This window comes from Anser anser (assembly GCF_964211835.1).
Source record: "Anser anser genome assembly, chromosome: 1".
Taxonomy (NCBI): domain Eukaryota; kingdom Metazoa; phylum Chordata; class Aves; order Anseriformes; family Anatidae; genus Anser; species Anser anser.
Genome location: NC_139720.1, coordinates 154,682,277 through 154,706,796, shown reverse-complemented (window position 1 = coordinate 154,706,796; position 24,520 = coordinate 154,682,277). Strand labels below are relative to the sequence as shown.

General features: G+C 38.8%; 1 protein-coding gene across 5 annotated transcripts in view; it reads right to left on the bottom strand.

Moving 5' to 3' along the window:
• The window catches only part of NALCN (sodium leak channel, non-selective), a 237,572-nt gene that overhangs the window by 28,334 nt on the left and 184,718 nt on the right, over positions 1-24,520 (bottom strand). For 4 of the 5 annotated variants that reach the window (XM_083831676.1, XM_083831675.1, XM_083831677.1 and 1 more), the window contains 8 exons: positions 15,594-15,667; positions 8,190-8,291; positions 7,686-7,755; positions 3,745-3,836; positions 3,477-3,599; positions 1,169-1,225; positions 681-801; positions 451-582 (listed from right to left, as the gene is read on the bottom strand). In XM_083831676.1, coding sequence (XP_083687802.1) covers positions 451-582; positions 681-801; positions 1,169-1,225; positions 3,477-3,599; positions 3,745-3,836; positions 7,686-7,755; positions 8,190-8,291; positions 15,594-15,667 — 771 coding nt within the window. The remainder of the gene's footprint in view (positions 1-450; positions 583-680; positions 802-1,168; positions 1,226-3,476; positions 3,600-3,744; positions 3,837-7,685; positions 7,756-8,189; positions 8,292-15,593; positions 15,668-24,520) is intronic. The other variant, XM_083831678.1, reaches the window with a different exon arrangement.

Genomic DNA, 24,520 nt, shown 5'->3' with positions numbered 1-24,520 from the left:
GCAGAGGCTTTTGAAATATCTTCTATAAAGCAGAAGAACTGTCAAGAGGGGAGGAAGCAATGAATGACAAAGAAATAGATACGCAGATTCTCCTGCATAAAAATGCTAAAGCAAGGTCAGAGATCCTGAGCTTACGTTGGAATGAAATGAGATCTAATACTTAAAACAGATCAACAAATAAACACTTAAAAGGGACCATAATATGTAAAACCTACACTGAGTTGCCAGACACTTATCAAACGCCTGTGTATTTATAAATGTCTGAACAAATATTTGTATACATAACTGACAGTATTGCACATGAATACGGTTGTGTTTGCACACAAAGTACACTACCGTACTTGCAACAGGGTGCTGAGCCAAACCTTTTAACACTCCTAAACATTTATATATGCAAAGAGATCAAAATTAAGAATGCTACAGAAAACTCCCATAAATATAAAAACTTACAAGATATATGAATATGTCCATAACTCCTCCAAAGTCTCTAATGACAGCTGTTGGTGTAAAAAACAGGCCATCTGCCATAATCTTCAGATTAAGCTCAATGCTCATGAATATTACAAAAACATATTCAGCAATCTGAAAATCAAAGCAGAGAAGTTATAATTTAGCAAAAGCAGTGAAGAAACACAGGGTGGCTGTGCTTCATTAGAGGTAATATGATTCATTGTCAGTACCTGGAGTGTTGGAGCATGCATAACTCTTCTAAACGGGGATTCAAACATCATGGAAATGCAGGAGCATATAGTAACAATGATCATGACCCAGTCCAGGTAAGTAACCAAGCCCAGCAAGTCACTGTGAAAAATACGTAAGGATAACCAGTACAGAAAGACTGAGTACTATGTCATTTGTGTTTTGTCTATACCACAGTTAAGCAATTCCCTATGAAAAGTAAATTAAACTGAGACATGTCAAAGGTTTCACTATTTCACAAATATGTAGTAGAACTAGGGAAATTACAAACAACTAAAGAAAGAAGACATTTAAAAAATCCTCTTCCTTTTCATCTTCCTCCCCATACAAATCCACGGAGAGAAAAACCTTTCTGGGGAAAGAAGAGATATGCACATGTGCATGCACACATACACACACACATGCACGTGTGTGCTCACTTATATTGCAGGCTTATGTGACCAAGCAAAGTTACTTTTGTAGTGCTTACTAAAGCTGATGGTATTTGGTATTTTTCACAGCTCCAGTAACAGGATCTGTTTTAGAACTATAAAAAGAAGAAAAGATACAGTCATTTACATTTTATTTTAGTCAGCATTACCATTATACCATGCATCCATCACCTCAACATAATTCATAACCAAAATCAAGGACACATTTTATATTGGCTTAATTTCAAATGTCTGTATAAGTTTTGTTTAGTTCTACACAATTTTAGTCATATTATCAACATAGATAGTACCACTTCATGGCCTACATGTAATTTCTCTAATGACTGTTTAGCTGGCTAGTTTTTTAGGTCTTGCTTTTGTAAGCAAGGACTTCATTTTCTCTTTTGCTTGGGGGTGACCTGCTACTGAATTTTATGTTCCAAAGTGCTTCCTCAGGAGTTCTTTCCTTTTACCTCAAAACCTATTGGACTTGACACAAAATTTCTTCCACAAGCCTCATTTCTTTTATTACTCATTTAGTCATTTCCTGATTAATATTTCTAGACTTTCCACATCTGATTTTTCCTGTGAAATTGTCTTGCTTCGCCTACAATATCCAAACACCCATTAGGCAGCCTGAGAGGGTAAGAACTGCTCTGTATGTAATAAGCACGTATCTAGGTGACATGACTTAAGATCTTGCTCCAGCAATTATTCAGGCTTTTTATACAAAGCAGAATGGCTTCAGCAGGAGAAGCTGTAAGAATCCTATCCAAGAATTCCCCTCTGTCCCAGTGGTTAAGGGCACTTTTTATATATCTTTCAAATCCTTGTAGCAAATCATGCAGAGAAAGGATCTGCACTGAGGAATCCTATATCCCATGTGAGGGCTCTAGCTATTGGGATGTGAAATTGCCATCACTTCCTCACTGAGCTTGAAGTGAAAAAAGGACTGACCTGACTTGAGGCATTACCACTAGAAGAGATTTCATGGTTATGGATTACAAGAATGCAAGATGCATACAAGGAGAACAAGTCATGTCTTCCACAGACAGGCTCAGCCATTTGCACACTTCAGTATACAGAATATACTTGTTTTGGTGCCTTGTCACTGAACTCACTGATTTTTGTGACTTTTTAAGCTCATACCTCTTTCCCACTTTATATACAGTGGCATTCCTCAGCCTTTTTTACTAGAAAAAAAGTATGCATCTTATCAGTTTGAAAAGATCTCTAAGAATATCTTGCTTGGCAAGCTGGGTGTGGCAATGAAGAAAGTAGGCATGATTTAAACAAATAAAAATTGTTTAACAAATTCATTTTTTTCTCATGTTATTACAAGCATTTTAATTAAACTGTTGTTAATATAAACATCCCGTTACCTTTAGGCAGTCCACATTTCTAGCAGGCACTGACATGTATTTCAGATGTGTGTTTGTGTGTTTTGTTTTGCTTTTTCAATTTGCAACTGCTTCACAGCCCAGTGGCTGCATGGGAGACCTAGGCACCTAACTTCAAGGATGTCCTTCTACGTAAGTGGCAGAACACTTAAATATAGGTGTTGTAAAGCTGAGTATCTAACCTTCCTGTTCTACCTAAAAGTAATTTGTTGAAGGGCACAGAGAAAATCAGATCTCAAAACAGACCTTCCAAGTGCCAAGTTCATGGCCTTGAGCTATCTTGTCTCACACTTTGTTGGTAAGATGACGTGCATTAACCCCTTTAGGGTGATGTGCACCCTAAACAAGGGTGCTAGCCATAGACAGAAGTTTAAAAGAAGAGTTGTAAAATGGCTTTATATCATACTACTTGTACACCTGTTCCTTCCACACTCACATACACCTACAGTTTAGGTACTGAGTCTGCATGGTTTTCAGCTGGTCTCTGCTTTTCTGCTTCTATCTCCCACAGCTGAACACCTCCCTCATCCTATTCTCACTCAGTCTCTAGTTATGGGCTAAGGAGTCTTCAGGCGAGCACAGATGGGATTCATTTATCTTCACTTTTTTCTACTCTGTGAATAACTGTTGGTGTTACTTCTTGCCTCATGATGAGGACAGGAATGGAACAGCAAATTGGTTCACCAAGGCCTAAAATGGCAGTATAAAACACTACCCTGCAGTTTCCCCACAGTCTTGTCTCAGCTCTGCATTGCAGACTGCTCAAGTGTGTTTACCCTTACATAGGATTTTACTGGTTCCTGTCCTCCAGAGCAAGGCTACCCCAAGGGCAGCTGGCTGCCAGCTGTTGTTGTGACCATATGGTAGGCAGTTTCCCTTTCAAAAGAAAAGTTATGAATAGGTTTCGGAAAACGTGAAAGAAAGCAAATACTCGTCTGACCCAACTGTTGATATGAAATAAACTTACGCGTTAAAGCGAGCTCGTACAACAACTCGGCAGAAATTCCTGAATCTGTGCTCACGACCAACAATGAAAAGTGGTTTGTCGAAATATGGATGATTCTCTCGAAGCTCCTCTTCTTGGACTTTCCTTTTAAAACACAGAATGTTAATTACTAAGTGATATGCATTATACCTGGCAAAAATATTCATCTTTTTTCATCAATACTTTTTCCTTCATATAGAGAATACTTAATGCAGAAAAGTGTGCACTTAGACTGTTGATTTTTAAATACCTTTTCATTTCAGCTTGTTCTTTTTTTTCTTGGATCATTTTTATCTCACTGTCTTCTCTCTGTGCATTTCTGTATCTCACTGTGTTGGAGTGCTAGAAAGAAAATGATCCCTTTTAAATGAGGTTCATGGGTTGTTGTTTTTTAATGTTTCAGATGAAAGTAAGATATAGTATTTTACATAGAAATATTCAGATGAAAAATCTTTCTTTCCGAATGCACAGCACATCAACTCAGCCAATCATCTTGTACAGTTCTCTATTCTTGGCGAAGTCAGGAAGGGGACCAGTAAAACTGCTGTCTTGGACTTCCGGAGGGCTGACTTTGAGCTGTTCAGGACACTGGTTGGCAGAGTCCCTTGGGAGGAGGTTCTGAAGGGCAGAGGAGTCCAGAAAGGCTGGGCACTCCTCAAGAAAGAAATCTTAATGGCTCAGGAGCGGTCTGTCCCCACGTGCCCAAAGATGAGCCAACGCGGAACTAGACCGGCCTGGCTGAGCAGAGTTGTGGCTCGAGCTTAGGAGAAAAAGGAGGGTTTATAATCTTTGGAAAAGAGGGCGGGCTACTCAAGAGGACTATAAGGATGTTGCGAGGCTGTGCAGGGACAAAATTAGAAAGGCCAAAGCTCATCTGGAGCTCAATCTGGCTACTGCCGTTAAAGATAACAAAAAACATTTTTACAAATACATCAACGCAAAAAGGAGGACTAAGGAGAATCTCCATCCTTTACTGGATGCGGGGGGAAACTTAGTTACAAAAGATGAGGAAAAGGCTGAGGTGCTCAATGCTTTCTTTGCCTCAGTCTTTAGCGGCAAGACTGGTTGTTCTCTGGATACCTGGTACCCTGAGCTGGTGGAAGGGGATGGGGAGCAGGATGTGGCCCTCGCTATCCAAGAGGAAATGGTTGGTGACCTGCTATAACACTTGGATGTATGCAAGTTGATGGGGCCGGATGGGATCCACCCGAGGGTACTGAGCGAACTGGCGGAGGAGCTGGCCAAGCCGCTTTCCATTATTTATCGGCAGTCCTGGCTATCAGGGGAGGTCCCAGTCGACTGGCGGCTAGCAAACGTGATGCCCATCTACAAGAAGGGCTGGAGGGTAGACCCGGGGAACTATAGGCCTGTTAGCTTGACCTCAGTGCCAGGGAAGCTCATGGAGCAGATTATCTTGAGGGTCATCTCGTGGCACTTGCAGGGCAAGCAGGCGATCAGGCCCAGTCAGCATGGGTTTATGAAAGGTAGGTCCTACTTGACGAACCTGATCTCCTTCTATGACCAAGTGACGCTCTTGGTGGATGAGGGAAAGGCTGTGGATATGATCTACCTTGACTTCAGTAAGGCTTTTGACACCGTTTCCCACAACATTCTCCTCGAGAAACTGGCTGCTCGTGGCTTGGACTGGTGTACGCTTTGTTGGGTTAAAAACTGGCTGTATGGCTGGGCCCAAAGAGTTGTGGTGAATGGAGCCAAATCCAGTTGGAGGCCGGTTACTAGTGGAGTCCCCCAGGGCTCAGTGCTGGGACCGGTCCTCTTTAATATCTTTATCGATGACCTGGATGAGGGGATCGAGTGCACCCTCAGTAAGTTTGCAGATGACACCAAGTTAGGTGCGTGTGTCGATCTGCTCGAGGGAAGGAAGGCTCTGCAGGAGGATCTGGATAGGCTGGACCGATGGGCTGAGGTCAGCTGTATGAACTTCAACAAGGCCAAGTGCCAGGTCCTGCATCTGGGGTGTAACAACCCCAAGCAGCGCTACAGGCTGCGAGATGAGTGGTTGGAAAGCTGCCCGGCGGAGAAGGACCTGGGAGTACTGGTTGATAGGCAGCTGAATATGAGCCAGCAGTGTGCTCAGGTGCCCAAGAAGGCCAACAGCATCCTGGATTGCATAAGAAGCAGTGTGGCCAGCAGGTCTAAGGAGGTGATTGTCCCCCTGTACTCGGCTCTGGTGAGGCCGCACCTCGAGTACTGTGTTCAGTTTTGGGCCCCTCGCTACAAGAAGGACATGGAGGTGCTCGAGAGAGTCCAGAGAAGGGCAATGAAGCTGGTGAGGGGTGTGGAGAACAAGTCTTACGAGGAGCGGCTGAGGGAGCTGGGGTTGTTTAGCCTCGAGAAGAGGAGGCTCAGGGGAGACCTCATCACTCTCTATAGGTACCTTAAAGGAGGCTGTAGAGAGGTGGGGGTTGGTCTATTCTCCCACGTGCCTGGTGACAGGACGAGGGGGAATGGGCTAAAGTTGCGCCAGGGGAGGTTTAGGTTGGATGTTAGGAAGAACTTCTTTACTGAAAGGGTTGTTAGGCATTGGAATGGACTGCCCAGGGAGGTGGTTGAGTCACCATCCCTGGAGGTCTTTAAAAGACGTTTAGATGTAGCCCTTAGTGATATGGTTTAGTGTAGGACTTGTTAGTGTTAGGGCTGAGGTTGGACTAGATGGTCTTAGAGGTCTCTTCCAACCTAGACGATTCTGTGATTCTGTGACTCTGTATTTTCTATCTACAGAACAAGGTTGTTTTTATTTTCAGCAAGGTTCATTTCAGTTTTCATTTCATGTGAGAAGTCCTGCAACTGTTAACATTAAAAGCAAAGGTCATGGAAGCACAGTTGGTGTGTCTGAACTAGAATGAATACCATCAAAGCTACCAAGGACAACAGTTGGGAAAGATAAGGCTTTAGCCACACTTTTGTTTTCTAGAGCCTGCTACACCAATGAGGAGACTCGGGGGAGACCTTATTGCACTCTATAGCTACCTGAAAGGAAGTTGTGGGGAGCTGGGGGTCAGCCTCTTCTCGCAGGTAACTAGCCGTAAGACTAGAGGGAATGGCCTCAAGTTGCACCAGGGGAAGTTCAGGTTGGAAATTAGGAGACATTTCTTCTCATAAGGAGTTTGTAGGCATTGGAATGGGTTGCCCAGGGAGGTGGTGGCGTCACCGTCCCTGGGGGTGTTCAAGGAAAGGTTGGACGTGGTGCTTAGGGACATGGTTTAGTGGGTGATATTGGTGGTAGGGGGATGGTTGGACCAGATGACACTTTTCCAACCTTAATGATTCTATCATTCTCTGATTAACAGCTGGGCAAAACAAAGAAAGACAGCAAGTTGTGCACAACATCCAGGTAGTGACCACACAGACACATGGAAGGGGGACGCTGAGTGAAGATGGTTGTCTAAGCTCATCCAATGGAGGGTACAATATTACTGCTCAGAGTTAAATGATTCTTTGGACCACTTCTGGAGTGGTAATGTTGGGTGTCCTTACTATCGGACACAGGCAAAGCCACACCCTGCTTTAAAATATTACATACCTACACCTTTCTACCCCCATGCGGAGTAAGTCAACAATTACTTCTTAGGCAGTTGTTTTTAAGTATGAAAATGGCTGTCATAGTTTGCAAATGGAGGGACGAAAATCTCCCCTTGACATAGTCATAGAGATCCACATAATATCAATATGAATTTGCAGGAGTGAAGATGCACTTAACTGCGTGAAACTATACCACAGTGAAATCCGTGATTACCATTCTCCCTTTTAGTCTTTTTGTCCTTTTGTCTGACAGTTCACGTGTTTGAAAAATATTGTTAAGCTTTCACTGGGAATTTTGAAGTGTTGTTTTGCCACCCTGAGTTATTTGTGTAATTCTAAAGTAAGGCCTTTTAAAGTGTCCCGCATAGCAATTTTTGTGTTCCTAATGTAGTGTCTACAGTTTCAGCAAATCTATCTCAGCAAGTGCTCCAAAACCAGTAAGCCTATCAGTCATAAAACCATGGCAATTATTTTGAAGATAATTTAAATGCAATTACAGTATTTGTTTTGTGATTTCAAGATTTCAAAAGACAGACTGTAAGCAAGATCACAAATAAAAAATTAGCCTTACACAAGCATTTACTATCTAGTACATATTCATATTTCCTATATTCCCAAGTTGAAACCATCTTTTCTGTGAGGACTTACATCTTGAGTCAACGTTTCAAGAGACTTTCCTCTACTGATTCGCTGGCTGTTGGAACCATGTCTTAGTGACCTGAAACAATCATAATCAATTTAACGATATATCTCAAGATGAAACTTTGACCTTTATAGGATGGCCATTATAAAGTACTGTTCTCCAGCCATACAATATCTCATATTCTTATTATTTTTTTCTTGCCAACATCAGAAGCTTATATGTACTTCAATTGTTTTCAATCTGGTCTAACATAAGCCAATTTATTTCCTTCTGATCTTTAAATTGATAGCTTTGTTGTCAGAAAAGGAAATGACATTTGAAATAAAAAGGCATTTTTTCCATTTATACACTACAATGGATTTCATTACATTTACAGTGAAGAATGTAGAATTCAGCTCTCTGTACATGTAATTAATTCCATTTTTACACATTCCAGGTATTGCTCAAATTTAACTCTGTTCATCACCCTCATGTTAAGAACATTTTTAAACCATTCTGTCTGTTTTTACCTGCGTTCTTGTCGTATATGATGCTGGACACTAAGTATTGACCTTTCCTTTGCAGGCTGCCCCTCAAAGGACCCACTCAGCATGCGTTGTCTAGTGCAGGCCCTATGAAGAAATATGTTGATGATGGCATAGAATTTTCAGCATAAATAATAATTTCTGAGGTAGTGCATTCAGACAAGTCAGATTGGCTTTCTGGGAAGCAAGAGCGTGGTTTAACAGACAAAAACAATAAAACAGCAACAGATTTTCCATGAAAATATATTATTTCCAAGGTAATGACTCCCACTCTGCATCATAACCAGTCATTTGGTGAACCCTTTCTGTGTTTTAGCAAGGCTTATCTTTGAAGTATTTTTTCAGTTTTCTGTAGAATTTATGTTCCCACAATACTTAATTCTTTAAGTGTGCAAAGGATCAAGCAATGCACCAATAAGCAGTAATACCAGCTTCTCAGCAACAGGGACGGGGAAAGTACAAGTGCAGCTGTCATTTTTGCGTACTTTCCTTCCAGGCCTGTACTAAGCAAAATATTTATGTACATGCTCCAGACTTACAGCATATCTTTGAGTGGTCTTCTGTAACTGGGACCAAATATGGTTTGAGATGAAACACTGCACACTGCTGACATCCTGTAATATGCAATATTTACTTTCCAGGAAGGCATTGAACTTGCAGCATTTTCCTTTTTTTTTTTTTTCCTCACTTGTTTGCTCATTTGTTTCCTTTTGCTTTTAGTGAATTTTGGCAACCACATATTGTACACTATTTTGTCAGAAATTAGTACTTAATTTAGAGATTTGGTTAGTAAGTGTGCTTTAGCTAAACAGAGCATCCATATCCTTCTTTCATTAGATAGATTTGCTTAAGAAAAAGAGAGGTTTCCATTAAAAGAGAGTTGACAGACCTCCTCTGATAGCTGAGAAATGGAATTTCAACCTTAGAAAAATATTTTCACTTTCCAAGGGTATTGCAATTCTAAGTTGACACAGTGCATGACTTATTGCTCATTCTGGTGATATTTCATACTTTCTAATAAATTGAATCTCCTTTTTTTTTTTTTTTAAACATAAAAAACCTACATGCTATTGGAGGGACCACTCTATTCACCACTCTACTCTACCTACGGTTGGATAAATGCTATTCTTGACAGCATGGCATCATCATGCTTGATGGCAAAAGGCTTCCTGACTGTGTACTTTCCCCACTATGACTCTGTTTTTCACTCTTCTCTGGTATTTTTCCTTCTTTTTAATTAAAACACATAACTAATAGGAGTATGGATCCAAAGTGAGATCTGGAACAAAAATGAGAAGCTTAGAATGCTTGTCAGTGCCATCACCTTCAATCACACTGTCATGCTAGAAAAATACTTTGTGCTACACTTGTTAGAGAGTTTTGTATTCTCATTGTCATCCCTGCCTTGCTGTTTCAGCATTTCTTCTACCAGTTGTTAGAATAATTATTATTTTCCTTGGGTTACAGAAGAGGATTTCAGAAGAATTGATAGAATCAACTGAGCAGAAGGAACCTCAAGGGTTCAACTAATTTATCATCTCTCTCAAAGCAGGATGGATGGTATCTACACTGCTTTGGGCAGATGTTTGGCTAGCTTGCTTTGCAATACCTGCAGTGTTGGAGCCTTCACAGCCCACTAGCCCAATGTCACCACAGTGCTATTTATCACAGAGATCTATAACATGGTGGGTCTATCACTTGGCACTAAAAACATAAATCAGAGTAACTTCTTTCCAATGGATATATGCATCCTGGTATTTCTTTCTGTTTGTATTTGCAGGAGGCAGGTGAAATCCCATGATGTCATATGCTCATGGAGATTTAAGATGGTAGTGACTAAATCTGGATTTTGTGCCTCATGACAATCATCATCATCTAAGCTTAACTGGATTATTTGTTCTGAGAAATGCACAGTATCAAAGCCTGGTAGTTAGGAAGAAAGAAATCACACACTTAAGAGAAAATGCAAATTATATGCAGAGAAACTTCTCGTAAGTGATTTCGAACTGATAAACATGAGGACTAGACAGCAAAAGCTTCAGGAGGTTTGACAAGGAAATGTACAACGTTTCACACCTTGTGCAGAATACCTCCATGCATCCATGAAGGCTGTGGAGTGACTGGCTGCGGAAAAGGATCTGGGAGTTACACTGTGCACTGTATCTGGCTGGGATGGAGCTAACTGGATGGTAAGTTGAATATGTTCCTACCATGAATAAGGTGAACTACCTACTATATTGTGGAGGAGTGTAGTCAGCAGATGGAGGGAAGTTATTATCCCTCCTTTACTTTGAGCTGGAGGGGCTGCACCTGGGCAACAGTTCTGGGTACTCCAAGAGGGATGCTGAAACACTGGAGCATGTACACTGGGGTTACCCAGTTGGTAGGTGGCCTACAATACAGGGAGAAATACTGCCAGAGAAAGTTGAGGGAGTTGGGCTTCTTTATATTGGTGAAGAGGATGTTAAAGCATGGAGCTAAGCTCTTGTTAATGCGAGATGACAGAAAAGTCAGCCCTGGCCAGAAACTGTGGCTTGCGGGGTTCACACTGGACATAGGGAAAACCTTTCTCAAGAGTAGGGTAATGCAGTACTGGAAACAGAGAAGGTGGAAAATGAAAAGCTGACCAGATCCAAGGTTAGCACTAGACCTACTTCAAGTGGGCAGTTAGACAACATAACTTTAAAGTTCCCTTCCAACCAATATGTCTGTGTTTTTCTGATAAACAAACTAATGAGAAATGTTTGCTCAGACCCTTATGAGAGGAGGTGTATTATATCACTGTATTACTGTCCAGAGAGAATTTATTCATCGATTAACTTTATAACTTTCCTAGAAGCACACTCAATCTCATTTCTTACGTACTCCAATATCCAGAAAAAAAAACCACTGTATTTTAATGAAATATTTGTATGAACACAGCCTGAATTAAATATCTTCTAGCATATTAGCAACTTAGTAGAACTGGATATTTAATTCAAGCAATTCTTTGTTTTTCTTCCCCCCAGGAGCACTCATGGCAGTTTCAGTTTCAGACATATGACAAATGCACTTCAGTGAATTAGCTGTTTGTGAAACTTAAGCACTTAGGCATGAGTTGTGTTATTCCCTCAGGCCCAGTAAAAGCATCAGACAAACTTTGACCAGAACAGTGAAAATCCTGTTGCAGATGTCTAGCACCAGTCTACAGTTTCACCATAGCATCAGCTATAATGGAAAGCAAATAAAAAGCTACTCATTTTAAAAATGCTAGTTTCCAAACCTGTCACAATATATTTTATAATAAACTGAATTTTGGTGATTTTAGTGAGTTTGATTGCCTTATCAACTGACCGTAGAACTTTCAAATTATTCCTTGTGTTTTAGAAAACATGGGCATAAGCCCTTACATGAGAGTGACTAGCACAGGTTTCCCAGAGAGGTTGTGGAGTCTCCCTCCTCAGAGATCTTCAAAAGCCAGATGGACACGGTCCAGGGAAAACAGCTTTTCGTTGGTCTTGTTTGAGCACAGGGCCTGGGGGGCTTGATAGGTAGGATGTCCTCCAGAGGTCCCTTCCAACTTCAACCATTCTATGATTCCATGAAGTATGGTTTAATAGACACCAGAATCATGTTCTGCACTACGGATACTTTGATTATATTTTGGCCTATGTGAGACTACTGTTAATTTGTTCAATTTCCCCACCGTTCTACATCATTCACAACTTATCCCCAGCACTGGAGAGAACAGATTACTTTATAGACAAGATTTTGACTGGATCTTCTCCACCTTCACCACTTCAAAAAGCCAGTGGGAACAATCAAGGACTAAACACTGTTTTTAGATGATAATCCCATAAGGAATGAAGGTCAAAAAAACTGTATGCACAGAACTTGCTTTTAAGATAAAAAGCAGTGAACATAGCAAGAAAGAGTGATAAAACGTGGGAAACACTGAAGATACACAGAAGGAATGAAATTTGCTAGAAGCAGTGACTATTGCTGCTGAGGAAAACACATCTTAATTTTCGGGAAAAATGGAGCTGGTTGTAATTCATACTAAATGTTATCTTGTTTTGAAAAAGTTATGCTAACTGGCTATAACTCACTTTTATATTCCTTCATTTTCCTCAGAAATGTGAAGCCCTTGATTTATGTGAAGAATCAGGCTGCTTTGTGCTCTGATAATGGCAAAGGTGATGCAAGTCACTGGTCAGAGTCAAGGTGCCCAGGAAAGTAGCTGCCACATCCTTGACTCTGCTCCCAAGACTAACTGCACCAAGACCTCAAGAGGAAAAAGTGAAGGCTGGTTTCCAAGCAAGGCTCTTCAGATAATAGGTGGTTCACCTGAAATAGAGTAAGAAACTTAGAGATAATGAAAAGGCCTGAGGTAGCCTCTATTTTGAGGGACTTGCAGTCCATTTTGTTGCATAATGTAACAATAGATGAGCAGGTGAGACACCTAGAATTGAATGTATGAACCTTAACTCTGCATGGTTAGGACAGTTTATGCCCTTCTTCTTCCTCTTGGGGGAAGAAGATGTCAAACAGCAGTTCAGTGTTTCACACAAAGAGAAAAACAAAGTTTTGATAGAGGAAGATGCACAAGAGAGGGGTAACCGTACCTGTTTTCCTCCTACTTCGTTGGTTATATTGAAAAATTTAGAATTTGATTAAAATGCAATTTTGCAAGGTTTACAAACTAAAGGGAAAAAGGTAAGAGGTGGGCTTAAGCCAGAACAGACTTAAAATGCTCTTTTTAGTACAGCAATTTGGTCAAGCTGAAGTTGCCTGTGGGCAGCTTTACCTTGAAGAGGCATTGCTTTAGATAAATGATACTTAATTCAGGTAGACAAAAACTAAAAAGACTTTTAGAAGGAATCTTTTCAGAAAGGATGTCTTGAATTTTCTCTTATTGTTCTTGGCATAAATGTCATTTCTTCTTTTGTCAGATATTCAGAAAGGCTGAGATTCGGAGTATATAGCTTTTATGATGAAAGTAAAAATAAGAAAAAGAATCTCCCATCTCTTGCACATTTGGGTTTTCCTGTGTTCCTAGAGCTGAATCCAAATTTTCAGGTGTAAAGATTATCCTTTTTTTATCACTTCTTTTTCTGTTTGTAAAGCTCCCTTGCACTATTATCATGGAAAAACTGGCAGTGCTCAGCACCAGCATGCCCATCATTGGCAATGCTCTCTACCAGCATGCCCACCAAATAGATATACCATGAACACAACCTTTTTATGCTGGAACATGCAGTGGAGATGTCACAGTTCAGAGCCTACTTAACAATTCTGAGGCATAAATACATATATTCTGAGGATATGAATATATCATTGTTCCATTTTCTCAGGAGGAGATTAAAGACTGTCTCTTTGTAAGTGACTTACATGCAGCCCTATAAAGCACTGGAGGACATATGATCCCACATTTTGCTTACTTGACAGAAGTTCTCTCCTTTTCTCTGTGTTCCTCAAAAATTCATCAATCATGACACAGGAAGTAGATGGGAAAGCACATTAAATGTACATTAAATTATCAATTTAAATAGATTAATTAAAATAAATTAATAATTTAACTAATTATTAGATTAAAACTTTCTTCTTCTGCCTCTGAATCTTTTCTTCAGAGGAATTCAGAGATGAATTGATGAGAAGTCCTCCTTGATACATAGATTTGGCAGAAGTCAGGCTCTAAAGGACCAAGAGGAAGTCAGTGAGATTGAAATTGGAGGGACTGATTTCTGATTCTGTCCTGGTACCTCTGAAAACCTTGTGAAGTTCAAACAAAGGTTCATTTGGATTCTCCTCCAACTCTGCTTCAGACTTCTCCTGAAAAGGAGGAAGTTCGGGGCTGATGGAAGAACTCACCAGAAACTGAGCCCCTACAGATGTGACAGTTTAAATAAATAATATATATGTATATATAAAGTGAGGCATTCTCTCTGTCCATGTTTTCTCTGTGGTATAGTGTAAGGAAAATGCCAAAGAAACTGAAATTTGTGTAACCCTAGAGGCATCAATAACATTTTGACAATATAATAATATAATATATAACATAATAGCAAAGAATATATATAAAAATATATATAACATAATAGCAAAGAATATAGCAAAGAATTTTATTATGAATTCTTTACTGAAACACTGCCATGAAGTGTTTCAGTAAAACCATATTTTTAAAGGTTTTTGATTAAGACAAAGAAACAGGTATTTACCCATCCATAACAGCGATGCCCATAAAATCAAAGTATATTCACGGACTTCAAATGCTTATAAAGAGAGCACTAAGTTTTCTTAAAAATGAATACTTATGGCCTTTCAGTTATATTTCTTGTTAATATTTTGACAAAGAACACTCACTTGAATTTGTAATTGTTTGTGTTTTCATTACAATGGGTTTCAAGACAGATAAAGTTGCACATTAATTTCTACATTTCTCTCTGTGCTGTATTCTTATAGAATATTAAAAGAACTAAAGAGCTGTAATATTTCTCAAATAGCATGTAAGTATAAGGCATTTTTCAAGCAACTTCACAATTCAGAACTCACAGTGAATTCTTAGTGCACTGCTTCCCATAAAACACTGCCATACTTCATCTAATCCCACAGCTGTACTTCTCAAATCAGTTACTCATGCTTATACTGATTATTTCCCTGGGACAAGTCATTTCCCAGTCACAGCATTCTAGAAATGAACCTGCTTTGGTGACAATGTAAATATAAAATACGAATGATCTATAACTTGTTGACATTGTTAATACATATTGTATCAATGATAATCATTCTAATGTGAAACAGACTGGCATGAAAAACTGCAGCATGGCATTACACAGACAATAGCTTTAAACTTGGGTCTTAGAGACTTGGGAGTGCATTATTTCCTTACAGTACTGAGTATTTACTTTTTATGGAATACCAAAGTGAGTGATTATTATTAAAACATTCAGGGATATCTTCTACAGAAGTCACAGTTTTAAAGTCTTTTTCATTGTATGTCTCCTACTTGGAATATGATTATCTGAAGTCTATGCTTTCAAGTGCACAATCCCTATGAATATTTATTTGCATGTCTACACAAGAACTAGGTTGGAATTCTTTAGGCAAAGTAGCATTGCCTCTGAAGAGATATGTTTGGGTTAATTTTGAAGGAAGAAGTGAAAGGAACTGAAACACAATCCTTCTACACAGCACAGAGTTCAAATACATGTTGAAGAAATCTCTCTCTCCTTGCTGTTCAAACACATAATATAACCAAAGAGCAATTGATCTTTGATAATGAAGACAACAGATGTACTACAAAGGGACAGGTTATCATAAATATTGTACATGCAGTAATATTAATGAAAAGCAAAGTTAGGAGAAATCAGTTGACATTCAAGATAACACCAAATCACTGCTGATTCCTACCTTAAAATTTTATTGATTGCTGTCTCTTTTTCAAGAAGATTTCTTGCTCTGATGCTGAAAACAGATTTACGGAGCTATAAAATTAAGAAAAAAGTGTATTTTTTAATTGCCATGAAACAGCATGCACATTGACAGACCAATGAAACATTGTGCTGAGTGTATATAAAATTAAACACACAATGTTGTCTGTCATACAGATATTTTTCACAGTCTGTGGCACTAGTGTTTTTTTTACAGGAAAATGGTAGTGGAAAAAGATCAAAATGGTCATGCAGGGCAAATTTCTTGAGGAATGTGTAAAGTCCTAGCCTTATCTTGCAGCTTTTGGCCTTCCTATCCCAATCCTTAGCTGGCTCTGGGTGCAAAGAAGCAGATAGTTTTGTTGATTAGCATTAATATTATTCCCTTTATTATATTTTCTTCCCAAGTTGGCCAAGTCACAACTTTGTCTTAATCCTTACTATGCCTCCCCCTGACTGCCTCTGGTCATCATCAGCATTTTAAGCATATACTTGCGAACATTGTTTGGGAATTCCTGGATGTTAAATGAAAGGACTGGGCTACAAGAAAAGCAAACAATTCCTGAGAAAGTGGTAACAAACATGGCAAATCAAAGAACAAATCACAGCTGAAGAATTTAGCTGAAGAATTGGACCTGTGATGACCAGAAAGCCTCTAGTACCTTATAAGATGTAATTCTGTCAACTGTTTGGAGATTATCATCCTGAAACATATGTTTGAGACAGATATTAGGAGCTTCTAGCAATATGTGCTCTTTTTAAATAAATTAGTCTGAAATGGAACCTTTAAGCACATTTCTTTAAAACTGTTTATTATAACTATTTGATTTATTTAATTTGTGCATGTCTGACTTAAGGATGTAAGTATTACTTACAGAAGTATTACTTACAGATTTCTAAAAAGATACCACAAATCCAGAGTCATTCAACAAACAATTTTGCTAGAACTTCTCTCGAGACTTAGATCGACTCTGATTCATGGTAGGATGTCCACTGTGGAGAAAAATAGAAGCCTAAAAATTACCTTAAAACTTGTTACTTATTCTGGCTGTCCTTAATATAATGGCTACTGCTTTTTAAGTCACACTTGTAACAGCAAACTACAATCTCTTTCCTAAAAACTGCCTTTTTAAGTGTGACCCCTTTCACCCTTCTAAAGTCCTAACTCATCTCTGTATAGACTGTGGAAGTAAGAATATGGATGAATTGAAAATACCACTATTCTTGGAATTCTAGGGTTTTCTTAAAAAAATCTTGCAGCTTGAAAACTGAAAAAAGGTATGGAACGCTTCAGAATGTAGTTTGGAAAATAAGATATTGGCATGTCAGGAACTATTCCAAAAATACTAACAGCACTGTTAGTATAGGATAACTAACATAATATGTTAGTATAATATAGCACGTAATAAAAAATTGTTCTGTTACCTGGATATTGTTAACATCAAGATAAACTGAAAATCACAGTATGATATAAACCAGTTAAATGTTCTGTAGGAGTAAATATTTTATATACCAAATCATATTTCAGTATGTTTAAACTTATTTACAGTACCTCAGCATGGTACCTTACTATGGATTTACATATAACGCGTACTGGTGAAAGCAATGGCAACTCTTTCACATCTTTTTTTCTTCTAATGTCAGCAATTAGGAGCTGAAATTCCAGATGATTAATTTTTTCCTGTATCCAGATTGGGGAAAAAAAAATTCCAAACCTCAGGAGTACCTATCCTTTTGCAACATTAGTTTTTTGTTTTGTTTTAGTTTGGTGTTGTTTTTTTTTTTTGTTTGTTTGTTTTAGGACTTAACTAGAAATCTTAAACTTAAGGGAATAATGAAGGGGGAAAAACAGCTTTTTTGATTCAGTTGGGTTTTTTTTCTGTTATAGATAATTTTCTTAGAATAATTAAAACTGCATCAAACATCAGGGAAAAAAAGAGTACTGCTTACTAGTGTAATCCATTTATTTTTAATGTCAATTACTTGCTTGTTGACGTGTCTTAGAAATGTAAAGTATTTCAAATAGCAAAAGCATTAATTTCCTTCCAAGTCCAGTTTTTGTTCATCCAATTTCAGAAAAAAGCTGAGTCAAATCATTTTTCCTGAAAATTTCTACAGCTCTCTATCTGCTATAGACCACTTATTTTAGGTGTTTAAAACAGATATAAGAACACCTTGGCATTAAGCGTGTGGCCCAAGAAGGAAAATTCACCCAGGCTGTCAACAAGGGAAGGTGCCCAGGAAAAGTGGGAGTTTATACAGAGGCTGGGCACATGTACAGATACATTTAGTGCCTCCCCAGGCCATCTAGTGCCAGCGAGTAAGAACAGCTCAAGAAAAGCTGCTAACATCTCTAGGCCAAGGATTACACACATCTGGCACATTCAGCTTCTGGGGACTGCTGAATCCTCTCTCTGGACAGTGCGGTTAACAAAGAAGGACTAGATGTGAAACGCACTCCTGAAGAAGTATGTACTTGGGCATTAACTGGTCTAAGCATACCCGATGGATTGAGTTTTAGGTGAAGGTCTGACGGTTTGTTATCACCCTGTCCATCTCTCCATTGTGATAGAATTTAGCCTGGAGCCAGGTATCCCGTTGCTTAATCCAGGAGTACATGAACATGAACAAGGTCCTACACCTTGGTGCCTAGGGATCTCAGTGGTCCAAAATGGAACTGATAATACATACAGCTCAGGCACATCCAAGGATTACACCTTTTGAAGATGATGGTCCTCACTGCTCTTACAACTTAGGAGTCCTTGCTTTAGCCAGATGAAGCAATACAAGACAGTATTTTTAGATGTGTACAAACGATCCATTTATTATATTTAAAGGATTCAGTAGTCAGTCAAATTGCAACATGTTTAAGAAAATCAAACATTATTGTAGATTTTTAAAATGTGCCCTTATTTCTATATAAGATAAAGAAACCAACTAGCAAGAAACTGCTTCCCATTTAATTTCCCAAATGTGCATAGCACACCAGGCAAATGCAATAGAACTGTAAAAACAGCAAATGGGGTTGATGATCACTATTTTGTTTAATAATGCCTGGATACAGCATGCTGGTGTAGGAACCTGGCAATTAAAAACTTATGGTACCTGCCGAGTTCTTGAATGTTGCAGAGGAAATTACTAGCAGTGCTAATGCGGAAAACACATTACTTGATCAGATGATACAAAATTAAATAAGTATACAATACTCTACTGAGGTTATTTTATTGTCTATCCATGTAGCCTGCTGATTTTTTTATTATAGATTGTGATGTACTGAGGATACCCTCAGTGTATCATTATTAACCATTATTTATTTATTCACTTATTTATACAGGCTATAAGTACACTTAGTGCATAAATAACAATGCCATATAACGTTCTGCTATAAAGCATTTTTTCTTCGCACAAGACACTGTCCTGAAATTGCCTAACATTATCCGTTACTGTTAAATATGTTTTCAACAACACATTTAAGGAACTCTTGGAGGTTACCTGGATCTGTAAGGAACAGCTGTGACAGGTCAGCAAGCTACCAATAATACTTCCTGGATGAAAATATTTTAGATAGGAAGTGTGTACTCCTATCAAAACATGAATAAAACAGCATGGTTCCCATATTCCTTTCCGTTTATTTATACAAGTGTGCCTGTAGACACAGAATTAGGAAATCTGTTTGTAGTGCTTCTTCCACAAGCGCTGGCGTCTTTCATTGCTGCTGTTGGTAGGACAGACTTCAGGCAGACAAAATGACTCTTTCCTGTCAGTTTGAACTTGATCTGAATTCTGCATTCCTATGCAATTTGTCCAAAATGACAAGGACAAAGCAATAAACCACTGTAACCATTGCAAAGGCAGCTAAAGCACACAACATTGTTGCTCTCCAAGTGCCACCCGCTGCTTCGAAAAGGTACTGCAGCCATTTTAAATGAAAATCTTTATTTAGTAGTACATGTAAAATTCCTAGGCTTTCTATCCTGGAAAAAAAGAAAATTCTTTGTGTAAGATTTAAAGGAAAGCAACACAAGACAGTACCATTGCTAGATGACTGCTAATGATTGCGGATCAGTCCCACAACTGGCACAGCACTGCTGACTTCAGGGAGATCTGTGATAAGTGGTAACAGTTAAGGTACGTCTCAGCAGTTTTAAGTTTCGAGAAATGCTATTCATTGTCAAGTGCCAATGCATTCGTTTTGCAAGTGACATGTATGTGGGGCACAACAGCAGCCAGCACTGCATAAATCAATTAATTTCAACTTGAATTTGACATAAAATAGCGTGTTATCAAGAGGTTAAACTGTGGTGAGGTAGTGTATTATTTTTATATCAGGTGCAGAGCTGACAGAAGAGACAAGTGCTAGGTGTTCTGCAACACAAGAGGAGACAAGGTCACAAAGACAGTAATGAAATATAAATGTCTGAAATGTTTAGGTGACAACAGAAAAGAAAAGAGAACACAACATACTTTTCTAAGTCAATCCCTCAAGTGTTATAAGAACTTTAGAATTTTAGCTTAGTGCTGCTAATAACAATCTTTTATAGGCAACTGCAGGACCATATGGGAATAGTCTTCTGTACCATGGCAGAAATTCCAAGCTAGGGGAAAAAAATCATCCCAAGCTTCTGTTTCAGTTTGGAATTTGTTGGACGCCAATTAATGGTTTATGTAGAGTTGCTGAATGAACAGATTGTTAGGTATTATATCATTATTTAAACATGTACAGCTTCTAGGGAAAATATGAAGAGTCACTACAGTAAATGATATTTTAGAGTTATTTATAAGAAACAGTGAGGAAATGTTTATTTGGCCTGAATCTGTTCAAGATTTGAGCATTCCATTAAATACAAGATAATTTTGGCCCACATGAATTTGCTGTGTAGCCTCTCAAATGCATACATAATTATTTGTTCAACAACATCCTGTCTATGCATCTTCGGCTTGAAGAGATCAGACTCTATCAAAATGAATGTTACAGAAACCTGAAGAGTGTTGGAAGGCCAAACTGCAAGACTGCAAGTTGTTGGTAGGCATCTAACAACATTTCCAAAAGAATTGATGTAGGTTAATGTTTAAATCGTGTAGAAATCAGTGGGAAATTTCTACAGCTCTTTTGAAAACTTTACTTAATACTTACAGAATCACAAAGGATGTAATTACAAGGAACCTCTAGAGATCTGTATCCCTCTCTCAAAGTAGAACTAATTATTTCCATTTTGACTTTGAAAATCTGGCCCTTGGCAAGATTGTCCTACATAAGAAACAGGCTCACAGAACAGTCAAGAAAGTGGCCCACCATTAGCTAAGTGCCACAAGGAGTCAAGGGCTGTAGCTTTTGATCAGAAGGCTTGAGTGAGAATTGGGCATTATCTCCTTAACTCTCTCGAGCCATTGACCTGAAATAGTCTTAATTCCTTTTGTAGACCTTGATTGCTGCCTGTTTCTTAAGGAAAGACATGCTCTTCTAATTAGCTGATTACTGGTCTGGAAAATCTACATGGTCTTTCGTAACCAGGAACCTTTTTCAGTTAAGTCTGAGAATGTGGAGAGGGCTAATACCAACATACTCAGAAAACCCCCAGAGACTTAAAGAGGATGCTAATAGTCCATCTCAGACACACAGGGGAGCAGCTCCAGGAAGGGAGAAGAATCTCTTTCTTTAATGTTTTGTCATAATATGGTTGGGTTTCTGTCTTCAGCATATCTGAGCTTTTTACTTTCAGTGTTTTCTTTTGTTTTCTTCTGTTTTCCATCTTTACTCCAGGCAGAAGCCAGGGAAATCATGGGAAAGGCCAGTAAGGAGGGCTGGGTAGGTTACTGATGGCTGCCAACAGAAGGGTGGAAAGTGAGGACTCCTGGCCAAGCTGATATGGAGTTGTGATATACTCTGCTGGTGCACAGCGATGGAGCAGGAGGCCCCACTCCACACCTTCACTTCTAGGTAAGAAGGTACTGCCCGTCTGGGCTGGACTGGGAGCAGAAGAAGACTGAGATAGGGCGAGAGTTTCCAGTTTGAGGTAACCTGGGTTGGAGGAATAAGGAAGAACATTACTTCTGGTTGTACAAGCATATAATTCCCTTCACTAGAACAAAGTGATCATGACTATATTTAATCAGTTTTTGTGAATGAGTATTATAAGTGGGTAACAGAGATCAAAGGGCTTGGAGAAGGCGATCTGGATATTCAGTAGGATCAGGGAAAGGGAGAGTAAAGGCTCAACTGGAAAGGCTTTTCTGCAACCCAGCCCCTCATCAACTCTTCCTTCCTTCCATATTTATGTATGCTCTTATCTGTTAGAATCCATCAGCCCTAAAAATTTTGCCATGTATGAATTTTGGTTGATTGAAGAAACAAGAGGGGTATGATCAGCCCCCCGTGTTTTAATGCATCTTCCCAGACTTTGCATCAAACTCTTGAAATCTGTAAGAGCAAAACTGATGAAAATAGAAAGCTAATACCAGAAAGAAGTGCTGAATTGTGGCACTTTGAAAATGACAAAGTATCCAATCCCCAGTTTCCTTTGTTTCAGAATGTAATTGGTTTTTTCCAGGCAGAATTTTGAGCACACTATGTAGAGGCAAGAATGACAATTTAAAATCATCAGTAGCTAGAGACAGACCATAACAAGAACAGTGTCTTATTATTATTGCAGTTCTATCTTCTCTGCTCTGAAACATGGTCACAAAAGTAAAATATTAACAAATCAAATATGTATGTGGTAAAACGCTTTATGAGAATGTACTTCATTAGTTTTTCTTTTCCTGTAAATTTATTATTTCAACATAGGGACATTGTTACATATCTGTTTTATCTGAAAATAATCAAAATCTCCGAAAAATGCAAAATTAACAAAGAGGCCTCCTGATTAATTTTCAAAAAACCTGAAATGCATCAATGCATTTCCATATATTAACTTCATTAGAAAGATCTCGATAAGAGTAGACATGGGACAAAAATCATCTCCTTTGAAAATCAAGGTTGTAATGACCAAGAAAATGATAGGTTCATAAGCCACTCTCATTCTATCAGGTAGATTGTTTTAATGGCTTTTCTGAATGTTATAACTAGACAGATTTTGGCAATATCCTGTGAATGACATAAATAGGTAAGACTGAAGCACTTGGCAATGTTTAATTAACAAGAGGTACAAGGAAACTGAAATTGTGAGCGAGGATCTACTCAGATACTCAGTAAGGGTAGAAAAAGATGAAGTTTGAGTGATTTTTGTTGATACTTATTCACAGAGTTCTGCAAAAAAATACTTCAGAAAAAAATGTACTCAGTGTTTAAAAATAAGTACCCTTTTCTGCTTGGAATTCACGTGCAACTACACTTTATTAGCTTCTGTTGTATTCAAAAGTAGTGTGATATAGTCATTCTTTCAAATTACATAGGGAAAAGAAGAACCAGGAACACAACAGAATGTTATCGTACTTTTTGTGCCCATGTTCTGCTTTGCACAATACAATAGCCAAAGAAAAGTTCAGAAGAGGCTGATTAACTTGGGACATGAGTTTATTAGCATAAGAAGTACAAATTCACCTCTGGAAATGAGGATTCATGAGTAAATATTCTACCCTTGTTTCTTTTCTAAGAAGAAAAAAGAGGAATAAAGTTTATAAGCATGTCTTCATGCCTGATGATTTTCTGAAAGGTATCTTAGGACACCCTGTTTTTGATTCTAAAAGGTATTTCAGCTCTAACAATTACAAACACCTTCTGCAGGGAGAACTCCTTTCAGAATACTCTCAGAATATATGTGGTTCTTTTTGAAAAAAAACAACAACAACAACAGAATAGTTAATGAAAGAAGCTGAGCACAGGCCACTAAAAGACATGCTGGAACAAATTTCCACATTAAACAACAACATCTTATCAAGAATAGGTGGCATGTCTCAGCAGCTCACAAATGGAGCGTCTATGATGCTAACCAAACATGCATTAACAGTTGTGGTCAATCTTGTGTGTTCAATGTGTGTCTGAAATAGTAAACAGATAAAAATATAACCTTTCCCTGAGGTGTTGAAAACCACTGATTTCTACATAAACCAAGGGGAGTTAATCTCCAAGGGAGTACTCAGACCCTTCCAGGATGAGGCTTGTAATTGGGTTGATGTTTGTGTCCCATCCCATCTAGCTTTAACTGATATCAGCAGGATCACATCTGGAGATGAATCCAAATAGCCTAAAAAAAAACAGATGCAAAGCTCAGCAGCCCACCTGCTAGGTAATACAGGTCATCATGAACATATCACCTCAGTGCGCTGTTCTGTGCACCAACTCCCCAAAGAATGCAGAATCCAGCACGAGGTCTGCTGCTTAATATTGATTGTCCTCCTTGGTAATGGCCGTGGCTACCTTTGAGATCAGCATTCACTTTTTGACCATCACCTCCTGTCATATGGCTGCTGCTGTAACTAGGAAATCAGCGGGAGAGGCATATGGTGTGGGAGGACGAGCTTCCATGGGAGCTAGACCTCAGTTATGGATCTTGGTCCCACAGGAAAAAGGAATAGCTATGAACTTCAATGCTTGCAGAGCTAAAAAGGAAACTCATACAAGTGAAAGGAAACAGGATGATACAGGGGATGGAAAAGAGAAAATACATTTGCTACTATCCAGTTAATCTTAAAAATGCAGAAATAAAGGCACTAGCTTGTTTATAATATTTCAACTAAATGGAAGATGCTAAAAGTCTGAGCTATAAACAATGTCGATATATTGAAAGCTCTTTTGCTTTGTTTTGTAATTCAGTCCTGCTGTGCCACAGCTGTAGACATGCACATGGGCATATCTACATAATGAGCCACAGGCATTTTTAAAGTTCATCTCATAAGCCTGTCAGATTTGAAACATAATTTAACAGTGATGTGCTGTGTTGTGTGGTCAAAGATAAGTAACCTGTTCAG